At 38.6% G+C, this 14460-nt stretch overlaps 1 protein-coding gene across 1 annotated transcript; it reads left to right on the plus strand.

Annotated features, from left to right (window-relative positions):
* The first annotated feature begins 1525 nt into the window (after positions 1 to 1525).
* LOC101678220 (olfactory receptor 24-like) lies at positions 1526 to 2467 on the plus strand. The gene has a single exon (XM_004771737.1). The coding sequence runs from the start codon at positions 1526 to 1528 to the stop codon at positions 2465 to 2467; it is 942 nt and encodes a 313-aa protein (XP_004771794.1).
* Positions 2468 to 14460: the final 11993 nt, after the last annotated feature.

The following is a 14460-nucleotide window of genomic DNA, read 5'->3' on the forward strand; positions in this document are numbered from 1 at the left end:
TTATTTTAGATAATTGTCAATTACTTTCTATGCCACATGATTCACAAGTTTATCATAATGTATAAGAGGTAGATCAAGTGACAAAAATATGAAAACAGATGTAATGGCTTCATAGAGTAGATTAGTTTTTTCTTGAATGTATCCCTATCCACACTGATAGTGACAAGCGTTAGGCATATGATCATATAGGAGAGCCATAGCCAAGGATGGCAGGTGTTTGCCTGTGTGGTAAAGAATTTATCCCTGCTCAAAAAATTCCTGGGAGGTAATCTCTAAGCCCTTGGAATGTCATGCCTGAAAAGAGAGTCTTGGTTTGTCTGGAGGTCTCGAGCCACACTAGATGTGACTTGGGATGGGAATTGGCTATACCAGATAGTCTTAGGGAAGAAATGGCCACAAAAGGTAGTAATAATGTGACTTCAGGAGGGGATTTGGATCATATGGTATCAGTCTTCAGAGGACTAGAGCTTGGAGACTGATAGGAATGTTGTGCATAGTCATTCATACTCACGAATCTCAGTAAAACACTGAGGTTGAGGGGAGCTTCCCTGATTGGCAATACTCTGTATGTATTGAAAATGATGTTGTCTTGACTCTAGGGGTTGTGGACAACAGAGGCTCCATATTTGGTGTTTTACTGGGCTCCATCCTATGTGTTTCTTCTATGGTTGACTTTAATCTGTACCCTTTAGTTGTAATAAGCTAATTTTTAAACTGGAGTGTAGTTAACATACAATGTTACATTAGTTTCCCATGTATCAAAGAGTGATTCAGCAATTCTGTACATTAGGCAGTGCTTACCACAATAAGGGTAGTTAAGAGACAATATAAGTCAATATAAGAGTCAATATAAGTCAACTTCAAAACACCTTTCCTGTTCCAGGTGGTATGATGAAAATCTCTTTATTTCTAGTGTATCCATTATACCAAACTAGAAGCTACATACTCTATGTTCATTATTTTGGTGATTTCACAAAGTCTTTTATCATATGTGTTTGACATAGAAGGTCTAAAATAATATTTCTATTCTTCTGCAAATCAATATAAGAACATTTTAATATTTTCATTCTATTTACCTTTATTAGATTCTCTGTTATTGTTGCCTAGTATTTTAATTCACCTTGATTATGTACTTTTTACAATTATTACTTTATGGATTCAATGTTTTATTTAAATGTTTCCTACATATATTCCAATTTCTTAGTAACCATTGCTTCTTGGACAACATTTACTCTGTCAGGATTCAATTTAGTTTAGCATATTATTGAGTAATTCTTTCAGCAAAGATCCAGGCATGGTGTGCTCTCCCAATCTTTATCTGATAGGGGAGTGTTCAATCAAGGTCCTTCGAACTCAATCTTCAAACCTGTGTTGCTACAATTGTTAAAGCTGCAAGACATATATAAGCCAGTGTTGTAAATAGCACAGATAAGAAATTGGCTATAAACTCATCTAAACTTCCAGAATCATCTTCATAGTGCTCATATGACTTCCCCCTTTCAGTACTTCCAGAGAAATCATACCCATGGAACCAAGGAATCAATCCAGCACGTCTGAATTCATCCTCCTGGGACTTTCAGAAAACCCAGAGCAGGAGACTCTTCTTTTTGCTCTGTTCCTCTGCATGTATGTGGTCATGGCCATGGGAAACCTTTCAATCATCCTGGCTATCAGCTCAGACTCCCACCTCCACACCCCCATGTACTTCTTCTTAGCCAACCTGTCTTTGGTTGATTTTGGTCTGGCCACCAACACAGTCCCCCAGATGCTGGTGCATATCCAAACCAAAAGCAAGTCAATCTCCTATCCCTGCTGCCTGACCCAGATGTACTTTTTCCATTTCTTTGGCATTGTTGACAGTGTCTTAATTGCTGTGATGGCTTATGACAGGTTTGTGGCTATATGTCACCCCTTACACTACACCACCATCATGAGTCCACGTCTCTGTGGCCTGCTGGCTGGTGGCCCATGGGTATTTTCCTACTTTATCTCCCTCACTCATATCCTCTTGATGGTGCGCCTGGTTTTCTGTGGGAACAACAAGATTCCGCACTACTTCTGTGACCTCACCCCCCTTCTCAGGCTTTCTTGCACTGACACCTCTGTGAACAAGATCTTTGTACTCATCGTGGCTGGGATGGTGATAGCCACACCTTTCATCTGCATCCTGGCCTCCTATGTTCGCATCATTGTGGCCATCATGAAGGTCCCCTCTGCAGGGGGCAGGAAGAAAGCCTTTTCCACCTGCAGCTCCCACCTCTCTGTGGTTGCTCTCCTTTATGGGACCACCATTGGGGTCTATTTGTGTCCTTCCTCTGTGCGCACAGCTGTGAAGGAGAAAGCCTCTGCTGTGATGTACACTGCGGTCACCCCCATGCTGAACCCCTTTATCTATAGCCTGAGGAACAGAGATCTGAAGGGCGCCCTGAAGAAGCTTGTCAGTAAAAAAATAATTTCATCTTCCTGACCGCAAGGACACTTGGACACTTCCAGGAAGTAGGATCTCAACATCTAGGATCTTGGGCAAAAGAATGGAATTGCATGGTTTGGGAGAGTAGCCACTTTGGATTTTGAGTTGAAGATGTTTAAAAGGAAGTCTCAAGATGGCTCTGTTACTACTTTCTCAATTACTTGGACAAGTAGGAGTCCTTTTGGGTATGTCCAGTGCTGTTTTCCCAGAAAGATCAGTCTAGCCCTATCAGATTGGATTTACCCTGGTTCAAAATCCAGTTAGCTCTCAAAAAATAGCTATTGAGTTTGTATTCTGGGCTTGCTGTGAGTGCTGGCCATGGAGTGGTAAGCAGGAGACACGAGGCCCCTATTGTGCAGAGTTTACAGTTGAATGTGGGAGAAGATACTGGACACTAATTATAATAGAATGACCAATGCACATGAAGGCAAGGATAGGACAGAGTAGGAACCCCATACAGAATATGGAAGGGAGAATCTGGAATGGGGAATCTGGGAAGGTTTCCTGGGAGAGATGTCCCTAAACCTCCAAGGATAAGATGATGTTTTTCAGGCAAATAAGAGGAAAAGGGTATCAGAAAAAGAAAAAAAAACAATATGTGAAGGGGTCAGAGAACAAGAGAGAGAGAGAGAAGGATGCATTTGTGAAGTGAAAAATCCATTTATGGTGAATAACTTTGGGAATGCCAGGTCAAGAAGGACTTTGGGACCAACTCAAGAGTTTGGCTTTTTCCTGAGAACCAGACAGTTTATTGACTTCCAGGGATCAAAGTCAGGGAGCACACAGGTGAGTCATGTCTCCCCTACCCTCACTCCTGTTCTGTCTTCTGGAGGAGCAAGATGGCATGAGCTAAATAAAAGTTGTACACAGCACAGGGGGAAAAATTCAGACCATGCATTAAGGAAATGAAGAACCTCGTGATATGTAAGTCTTCGTAGCCAGAGGGGAAAATACCAATCAGTTAAATCATGAATGTCAAAGCCAAAAGGAAGCCAAGGCATGTCTCAGTTGCCATATATGCCTGTAGAATGCCTTAAGTAGTAACACTGCTTACAACAGACATGGGAGTTACTCATTATGAGCTTGTCTTGTACTACACACCATACTATATTTCTTCTTTTTGTTTCATTTGGTCATTCTAAAGCCCCTATGGAGGCAATGCATTTCATTTATTTTATTGGATCTTAGTTCTAATACTCATGGAGATTTACAACTGAAGTGAAATGAGTGGTGACTTAGCAGGGGCCAGAAAATCTCAAATGCTGGTAAGAAGCTGACATCATCTTAAGCAGAAAGGCTTTGAATAGCCACACAACAAATTTGCTTTTGGTACTTCTTTCCATGACAAATTAGAATTTCTCAGTTGAACAAACAGATATCCAGATCTGGTCCTGTTATAGGAACTATTAGTGAGAGCATTGGTAAAAAATGTGAAAAAATCCATTTAGTAGGGAATATTCTAATGGGTAAAATACAGAATTTAATAATTTTTGAGTTTACCCTCTGCAGATGGCAGGAAGAAAGCCTTGTCCATCTGCAGGTCCCACCTCTCTGTGGTTCCTCTCCTGAATGGGAACTCCCATTGGGTTCTATGTGTGTCCTCCTTCTGTCCAAAAGCTGTGAAAGAGAAAGCCTTGCCATGGAGCACTTATGCATCTGTTCATGGACTTTTCCAGATAACCAAAAAGACAGGTAAAAGTTCATCCACAGACCTCTCCCTTCGCTCCATTCTCTTGCCACATGCATGGAAGTAGTTACAGTTGTTGGCTGGAGCAGAGCTGGAATTTGCACACTTAGAAGATTATTACAACCTGGGACTCAGAATACTTGTGAATACTTCTCTCTCTGATATAGAAAGATAGGGCTTGAGCTAAAGCACTGCTTTTACCACCTCCTCCTCTTGGAATGAGAGATCTCAGGCCAGTAAAAATCTCTTAAGATTTTGTCAGCTGAACTATCTTCATCCTGTTCTGTGTTAAGAAATAAAGACCACAGATCCAGGAGAGACTTGTTCTATTAGTCCCTATAATACCATTTAATATCAAATTCCATCACTTGTTGGCTTTAACATATGCCTTATCCATTCATTCAACAACTATTTACCAAGTGCCTACTCCGTGATAATTATTTTGCTCTACATTAGGGGTAGAGCATTGAATAAGCAAGCATAATACCTTCCCTGTGTCTGCAAAGAGGTAGCAAGAGGGAATTTTGGGGATGTCCTGATCCTGATCTTGGGGCAATAATTTTTAAGGGCCAGATATTTTCAAATGGTGCTCTTCCCTTCAATAACCATGAATCTATACATGGGATAAAATTCTAAACATTATGCATCAAAGCCAAAACAAACGCAATTATTTATTTATGTTAATTTTGGTTTTTATTTTTTTATTTTTTAAATTTATTTTTTATTTATTTTCAACATAACAGTATTCATTATTTTTGCATCACACCCAGTGCTCCATGCAGTCCGTGCCCTGCCCTCTATAATACCCACCACCTTGTACCCCAGCCTCCCACCCACCTGCCAATTCAAACCCCTCAGATTGTTTTTCAGTCCATAGTCTCTCATGGTTCACCTCCCCTTCCAATTTCCCGCAACTCCCTTCTCCTCTCTAACCCCCCATGTCCTATATGCTATTTGTTATGCTCCACAAATAAGTGAAACCATATAATAATTGATTCTCTCTGCTTGACTGATTTCACTCAGCATAATCTCTTCCAGTCCCCTCATGTTGCTACAAAAATTGGGTATTCAGCCTGAGATCAGAATTATACACGTCTGGATCTCTACAGAGGCAGAAGATGCCAGTGGGCAGGTAAAGCAGTTTTTATTTTTTTTTTTAAGATTTTATTTATCTATTTGAGAGAGAGAGAGCACAAGCAGGTAGATTGGCAGGCAGAGGGAGAGGGGGAAGCAGGCTCCCTGTCTGCTGAGCAAGGAGCCTGATGTAGGACTGGATCCCAGGATGCTAGGATCATGACCTGAGCTGAAGGCAGATGCTTAACTGACTGAGCCACCCAGGTGCCCCTGATGTTAATTTTAAAAATAAAATTAAATAATACAAAACAAAACAAGCATTACTAGTCCAGAATGGAAAATAACAATTAAAAAATTAATTAATTAATTAACCAAACACCGATGGTGAGAACATCAAAGTCATAATGCCAGATACAGAGTTAAGAACAGATTTGCATTTGAATAAATTTTAAGGAGTTATCCATGTCTTTTTCATAAAGATTATTTCTCTTCTCAATCTTGTAATAAATTCTGCAAGCATTATGAACCCAAGATATAGTTCAGTTTAAAACAATGCTTAAAACATTATCTCACAGTTTCTGCAGATCAAGTGTTTCAGTATGAGTTAGCTGAGCACCTCTGCTTTGAGGTATCTCATAGGCTGCAATCAGAGTGTGATAAGCAGAATAGCATTCTTATAAAAGATGCTGCAGAAATCTCCCTTTTCCCTTCCGCTTTGAAGGACTCTGAAAAATTGGTCATCTATATGGAGAAAGGGGAACCCTCTTGCACTGTTGATGGGATTGCAAACTGGTGAGCCACTCTGGAGAACAGTATGGATTTTCCTCAAAAGTTAAAAATAGAACTACCCTGGGGCACTGAGGTGGCTCAGTTGGTTAAGTGTCTCCCTTGGGCTCAGGTAATGATCCCAGTGCCCTTGGGCTCCTTGTTCAGTGGGGGGCCTGCTTCTTTCTTTGGCTTCTACACTCCCAGCTTGTGCTCTCTCCCTTCTCTCTGACAAGTGTATAAATAAAATCTTTAAAAAAAAAAAAAAAGTCTGCCTTTGGCTCAGGTAATCCCAGGGGTCCTGGGATCGAGCCCTGGGTCAGGCTCCCTGGTCAGTGGGGAATCTGCTTCTCCCTCTGCCTCTCCCCACCACTCACACACTCTCTCAAATATATAATTAAAAATATATATATAACTACCTTTCAGTCCAGCAATTGCACTACTAAATACTTACCCAAAGGATACAAAATACAGGTGTGAAGAGGTAGGTACATGCTCCCTGATATTTATAGCAGCATTATCAACAGTGGCCAAACTATGGAGAGATCCCAAATGTCCATTGACTGATAAATGGATAAAGAAGATGTGGTATATATATGCAATGGAATATTTCTCAGCCATTAAAAAGCTTGAAATCTGCCATTTGCAACAATGTGGATGGAGCTAGAGTGTATCATGCTAAGTGAAATGAGTTGGTCAAAGAAAGACAAACATCATATGATCTCACTCATATGTGGAATTTAAGAAACAAAACAGGTGAACATATTGGGATGGGGGGAGAAAAGGAGAGAGGGAAACAAGCCATAAGAGACTCTTGATGATGGAAAACAAACTGAGGGTTGATGGAGGAAAGTGGGTGGGAGACGGGCTAGATGGTGATGGGTATTAGAGAGGGCACTTGGGATGAGCACTGGGTATTGTATGTAAGTGATGAATCAATGAATTCTACTCCAGAAACCAATATTGCACTGTATATTAACTAAGTAAATTTAAATAAAAAAAGAAAAATTTAATTAAAAAAAGAAAAAGAAAAGCTGGCAATCTATAAATGAGGAAATAGGCCTTTATTGTACATCACATCTTCTGGTGCCTTGATTTTGGAAGTCTTAGCCACCAGATCTGTAAAAATAAATTTATGTTACTTATGAGCCACCCAGCCCATGGTATTTTGTTATAGAAGTCTAAACAGACTAAGACAATTGATAAAAGAGGGAGATTTATAGCTATAAGTACTTACATTGAAAAAGATCTGAAATCTAACTTTACAGTTTAAATAATGGAAGATCAAAATTAAAAGATGATCAAATTAAACCCAACACTAGTGGAAGGAAGGAAAATAAGGACATTAGAGCAGAGATAAATAAAATAGAGAGCAGAAAATCAATAGAATTAACAAAATCAAAAGCTGGTTCTTTGAAGACATCAACAAAGGAAACAAATCATCAGTTAGATTGACTAAGAAAAAAGAAAACTTGAACAATTAAATCATAAATACAAGAGGGAACATTAGTAGTGATTTTATATAAATAAAAAGAACTGTAAGAGAGTATTATGGAGAATTAGATGCCAACAAAGAAAAGTAACCTAGGCAGGGGCACCTGGATGGCTTAGTTGGTTAGGCAACTGCCTTAAGCTCAGGTCATGATTTTGGGGTCCTGGGATTGAGCCCTGCATCAGGGTCCCTGCTCAGTGGGAGTCTGCTTCTCCCTCTCCCTCTCCCTGCCACCCACTCTTGCTCTCTGTCTCACTCTCTCTCTCTGTGTCAAATAAATATATAAAATCTAAAAAAAAAAAAAAAAAAACTAGGAAAAATGGACATTTTCCTAGAAAAACACAACCTACCAAGACTGAATCACAAAGAGAAAATCTGAGTAGACTTATAACTAGTAAGGAGATTGAATTAGTAATTCATAATCCCCCAAGAAAGAAGTGCTTGGAACCAAATGGGTTCAGTGACCCAAACTTCTAAAGATGAATTAGCACTAATCCTATTCAAACTCTTCTAGAAAGAGGAGGGAGCACTTCCAAACTCATTCTATGAGGCCAGCATTGACCTGGTATTGAAGTCAGACAAAGACACTCCAAGAAAAGAAATTTGCAGACCAATATCCTTTATGAATATTAATGTAAAAAAAAATTAACAAAATACTAGTACACCCCAACATAGTAACAGGATTGAACATCGTGACCAAGTGAGATTTATTCTTGGAATGCAAAGATGTCCAACATAAGAAAAATCAATGTATATAGCACATCAACAGAATGAAGGAAGAAAACATACTATTTCAACTGTGGAAGAGAAACCATTTAATAAAATTTGATACCCTTTTATCATAAAAATGTTCCAGAAACTAGGAATGGAGTGAAACTACCTCAGTATAATAAAGGCCATACATAAAAAACCCATAGCTAACACCATCCTCAATGGTGAAAGACTAAAATTACTTCTTTTCATCATAATACTGGAAGTCCTAGCCAGGGCAATTAGGCCTGGAACAATAAATAAAAGACACCCAAAATAGAAAGGAAAAAGTAAAATGATCTCTGTTCACAGATGACATGATCTTATATAGAAAACCCCAAAGATGCCACCAAAAACATTAGAATTAGTAAATTCAACAAAGCTATTCATACAAAGTTGTATGAAGAATATAAAATCAGCATACAAAAATCAGTTGTGTTTCTATACACTAGCAATGAGCCATCTGCAAAAGAAATCAAGAAAATAATCCCATTTACAATAGCATCACAAAAGGATTTAAAAGAGGATAAAATATAATTCTTAGGAATAAACTTAAGGAGGTAAAAAGTTTGTATACTGAAAACTATAAAACATCGCTGAAAGAAATTGCAGAAGACACTGATTAATAAGAGTGTCTACTTCATGGATTGGGAGACTTAATATTGTTAAGATGTCAGTACTACCTAAAGCGAGTGACAGATTTACTATGCCATGAAATTTATGCTGAGTGAAATAAGCCAAGCAGAGAGAGTCAATTATCATACAGTTTCACTTATTTGTGGAGCATAACAAATATCATGGAGGATATGGGGAGATGGAGAGGAGAAGGGAGTTGGGGGAAATTGGAGGAAGAAATGAACCATGAGAGACTGTGGACTCTGAGAAACAAACTGAGGATTTTGGAGGGGTGGGGGGGTGGGTGAGCCTGGTGTTGGGTATTATGGAGGGCAGGTATTGCATGGAGCACTGGGTATGGTGCATAAACAATGAATTCTGGAACACTGAAAAGAAATTTAAAAAATAAAGGGTATTTACCCCAAAGATACAGATGTAGTGAAGAGAAGGGCCATCTGTACCCCAATGTTTATAGCAGCAATGGCCACGGTCGCCAAACTATGGAAAGAACCAAGATGCCCTTCAACGGATGAATGGATAAGGAAGATGTGGTCTATATACACTATGGAGTATTATGCCTCCATCAGAAAGGACGAATACCCAACTTTTGTAGCAACATGGACGGGACTGGAAGAGATTATGCTGAGTGAAATCAGTCAAGCAGAGAGAGTCAATTATCATATGGTTTCACTTATTTGTGGAGCATAACAAATATCATGGAGGACAAGGGGTGTTAGAGAGGAGAAGGGAGTTGGGAGGAATTGGAAGGGGAGGTGAACCATGAGAGACTATGGACTCTGAAAAACAATCTGAGGGGTTTGAACTGGCAGCGGGGTGGGAGGTTGGGGTACCAGGTGGTGGGTATTATAGAGGGCACAGATTGCATGGAGCACTGGGTGTGGTGCAAAAATAATGAATACTGTTTTTCTGAAAATAAATAAATTAATAAAAAATAAAAAGTAAAATAAATTAAAAAATAAAAAGTTTTTAAAAATCCCTATTCAAATTTCAATAATGTTTTATGCAGAAACATAGAAAATCTATCATAGAGTTCGTATTGATTTCAAAGACTCAATAGCCAAAATATTCTTGAAAAATAGGAACACACTCAGAGCTCTTACACTTCCTGATCCCAAAACTTACTATGAAGTTACAGTAATCAAAATAGTATTAAAACCACATTGAGATATCACCTTACACCAGTTAGAATGGCCAAAATTAGCAAAACAGGAAACAACATGTGTTGGACGGATGTGGAGAAAGGGGAACCCTCTTCCACTGTTGGTGGGAATGCAAGTTGGTGCAGCCTCTTTGGAGAACAGTGTGGAGATTCCTCAAGAAATTAAAAATAGAACTTCCCTATGACTCTGCAATTGCACTGCTGGGTATTTACCCCAAAGATTCAGATGTAGTGAAAAGAAGGGCCATCTGTACTCCAATGTTTATAGCAGCAATGGCCACAGTCGCCAAACTGTGGAAAGAACCAAGATGCCCTTCAAAGAACGAATGGATTAGGAAGATGTGGTCCATATACACTATGGAGTATTATGCCTCCATCAGAAAGGATGAATGCCCAACTTTTTAGCAACATGGATGGGACTGGAAGAGATTATGCTGAGTGAAATAAGTCAAGCGGAGAGAGTCAATTATCATATGGTTTCACTTATTTGTGGAGCATAACAAATAGCATGGAGGACATGGGGAGTTAGAAGGGAGTTGGGGGGAATTGGAAGGGGAGGTGAACCATGAGAGACTATGGACTCTGAAAAACAATCTGAGGTGTTTGAAGTGGCGGGGGGGGGGGTGGGAGGTTGGGGTATCAGGTGGTGGGTATTAGAGATGGCACGGATTACATGGAGCACTGGGTGTGGTGCAAAAATAATGAATACTGTTATGCTAAAAATAAATTAAAAATAGTATGGTGCTGGTATAAGCGCAGATGTAGAAATTAATGTTAGACTAGAGGGCCCAGAAATAACCCATTGCATATATGGTCAAATGAGGGTGGCAAGACAATTCAGTGGGGGAAAGGACTATCTTTTCAACAAATGATGTTGGGAAACTGGATATTCACATGGAAAAGAATGACCTCAAATGTTGGACCCCTTCCTTCCACCATTACAAAAATTAACTTAAAATGGATCAAAGATTTAAACCTAAGAGCTATAATTATTGAATAGTTTGGAGGAAAACATAGAGGAGAAACTTTATGGCATTGGATTTTGCAATGATTTCTTAATTTCTTAATATGACACCAAAAGCACAGATAACAAGAGAAAACATAGACAGAATGTACTTCATCAAAATTAAAAACTTTTATACATCAAAGTACACAACAGAATGAAAAGACAGCTCATGGAATGGGAAGAAATATTTGCAAACCATATATCTGATAAGGGATTAATATCTAGAATATATGAAGAACTCCTACTTGTCAACAACTTCAGGACCAAAACAATCCAATTAAAAATGAGGAAAGGATTTAAATAGACATTTCTCTAAAGAGAATATACAACTGGCCAATAAGCATATGAAAAAGTATTCAACATCACCAATCATTAGGAAAATGCAAATCAACCTCAGTGAGATGCCACTTCACACTTATTAGGATGACTGTTATAAAAACAAACAAAACAGGCAAATAGATAAAACAAGTTTTGACAAATATATGGATAACCTGGAACCTTTGCTTGAGAAATACAAAATGGTATAGATGCAATGGAAAATAGTATGGCAGTTCCTCAAAAAATTAAATACAGAAGTATCATCTGATCAAGCATTCCACTTTTAGGTATGTGCCCTCCCACCACTGAAAATTGAAAACAAGGACTCAAACACATGTTTGGGTATCCATGTTCATAGCAACGTTATTCACCATTGCTACATGTGGGAAAGCAACCCGAGTGTCCATTGCATCCTACATAGATGAACCTTGAAGACATTATGCTAAGTGAAGTAAGTCGTACACAAAATCCAGATACTGTGTGATTCCACTGACATAAGGTGCAAAGAAGAGTCAGATTCTTAGCAAGAGAAAGTGGAATGATACTTACCAATGGCTGGAGGGAGAGAGGATGGGGAGTTAGTGTTTAGTGGAGATAGAGTTTCAGTTTGGGAAGATGAGAAAGTTTGGAGATGGATGGTGGGGATGGTTGCACAAGGTGAACATACTTAATGCCACTGAGCTGTACAGTTAAAAATGGTTAAAGTGGTAAAGATAGAGAGGGAGAATCTTTTCCTTTGAGCAGTGAGAATACAAGGAGTTTTACTTTCTCTTTTGTACTTTTCTGTATTTTCCAATTTTTCTTCAATTACCATTTGTTGCTTTTGTAAAAAGAAATAGGAATGCCTTTAAAATTACATTTTCAAGGATGTTAAAGAAAAAACACAAAAGTAATTTTAAAAGTTGACTTTTTTCTTTTTTAGATTTCCAGCATTTATTTATCTTGCAGAACTGTCCATAATAGCCCAACTGTGGAAAGAGCCAAGATGTCCTTCAACAGATGAATGGGTGAAGAAGATGTGGTGCATATACACAATGGAATATTACTAAGCCATCATAAAAGATGAATACCCAACTTTTACATCAACCTGGATGGGACTGGAGAAGATTATGTTGAGTGAAATAAATCAAGCAGTGAAAGTTGACTTTGAACAGCCATGTCTAATGGCAACAGCATCAGACAAAAAGAAAGGGGGGGTGATGCTAAACCATATATTAGAGGCAGTTTCTTTTAAAACATTTTTTAATTAATTTATTTGAGAGAGAGGAAGAGAAAGCATGATTGGTGGGAGGGGCAGCGGGAGAGGGAGAGGAAGAGAATCTCAAGCAGACTCCACACTGAGTGGGGGAGCCTGCCCTGGGGCTCAGTCTCATGACCCTGAGATCATGACCTGAGCTGAAACCAAAAATCAGAACTTAACCAACTGAGCCGCCCAGACACCCCAAGAGGCAATTTCTAGGATGACTTTAATGGGTTGAATACTATCTACCCTCCCAAATTTGTGTCTACCTAGAACCTCAGACTGTGACTTTATGAAGATTTAGTAGAGTTTTTCCAGGTGAAACAAAAGTAAAAATTTTAAGATGAAATGATGTTAAAGAAGCACTAAATCCAATGACTGTCATCCTTATACAAGGAGGAAGTGATAGCCTTAAGGCACACACACACAGGTAGAAGGTCATGTGAAGGTGAAAGCAGATTTTGGATTTAGCCCCATGCCAGAGAATGCCAAGGGTCTCCTGCTGCCAGCAGAAACTGGAGAGAAGCAGAAAATAGATTGTTGGGGCACCTGGGTGGCTCAGTGGGTTAAAGCCTCTGCCTTCAGCTCAGGTCATGATCCCGGGGTCCTGGGATCGAGCCCCGCATTGGGCTTTCTGCTCAGTGGGGAGCCTGCTCCCCCCATACCCCCGCCTATCTCTCTGCCTACTTGTTATCTCTGTTTGTCAAATAAATAAATAAAATCTTAAAAAAAAAAAAAGAAAAGAAAAGAAAATAGATTGTTTCTCAGTTTCCAGAAGCAACTAAGCCTGCCTAGACCTTGATTTTGGGCTTCTGGTCTCCAAAACTATGAGAAAATAAATTTTTGTTGTTCAAAAAAAAATGTTAAAAATACAGGGATTCAAAATATGATTAGAAAAAAAAACACACTCACTGTCATCTGTATAAAATGTTAGAAATTATTTTTAAAACCAATAAGTAAATGGAAATAATAGAACGATTCAAACATTTTTGCTGACTTTCCTCTACAAAGAGTACCTCAGACTGACCACAGACTTAAGGAGGGGAAGTTTATTTTTGTAGAAGTATTCCAGCTCATAAATGAAAGTCTGATAGGTTACTTTCATTTGCAGCCTTTCATGAAATGATGTATCCAGGCAATGAATCTAAATGACTTCAGATTTCACAAAAAGAGAGACAATGAAAAATACATGCTTCCTCCAGCATTACACTGTGTGTGGGAAATATAAACTCATATAGCCACTAATGAAAAACAGTACAAAGCTTCAAGAAATTTAAAAAAAAAAAAATCAGAACTACCGTATGATCCAGCAATTTCACTTCTGGGTGTATATCAAAGGAATTGAAATTAACTTGAGGAAATTCCTGTACTCCCATATTCATGAAAACATTATTCACAATAGCCAAGGTATGGAAACAACCTCAGTGTCCATCGACAGATGAATGGATAAAGAAAATATGGTGTGTATATATACAATGGAATATTATTCAGCCTTAAAAATGAAGGAAATCCTGCCATTTACAACACCATGAATGAACATGGAAGGAATTGTGCTAAGTGAAATGAGCCAGTTAGAGAAAGACAAATACTGCAACATATCATTTATATGTGAAATTTTTAAAAGTTTGAATTCACAGAAACAGTAGAATAGTGGTTTCCTGGGGCTGGGAGATGGGGGAATAGGGAAAGGTTGGTAAAAGGATACAAACTTTCAGTTTTAAGATGAGTAAGTTCTGAAGATACAATGTTTAACATGATGACTCTAGTTAGTAATACTGTATCACACGATTGAAATTTGCTAAGATAGTAGAATTTAAGTGTTCTCTCAAAAAAAAAAGTAAACATGTAAGGTGATGGGTATGT

The sequence above is a fragment of the Mustela putorius genome, unplaced genomic scaffold, assembly GCF_011764305.1.
Source record: "Mustela putorius furo isolate JIRA1106 unplaced genomic scaffold, ASM1176430v1.1 tig00000095_pilon_pilon_pilon, whole genome shotgun sequence".
Taxonomy (NCBI): domain Eukaryota; kingdom Metazoa; phylum Chordata; class Mammalia; order Carnivora; family Mustelidae; genus Mustela; species Mustela putorius.

What these genes read in the sequence shown, in the direction of transcription:
- LOC101678220 (XM_004771737.1), top strand. Translation starts at nt 1,526, where the DNA reads ATGGAACCAAGGAATCAATCCAGCACGTCTGAATTCATCCTCCTGGGA.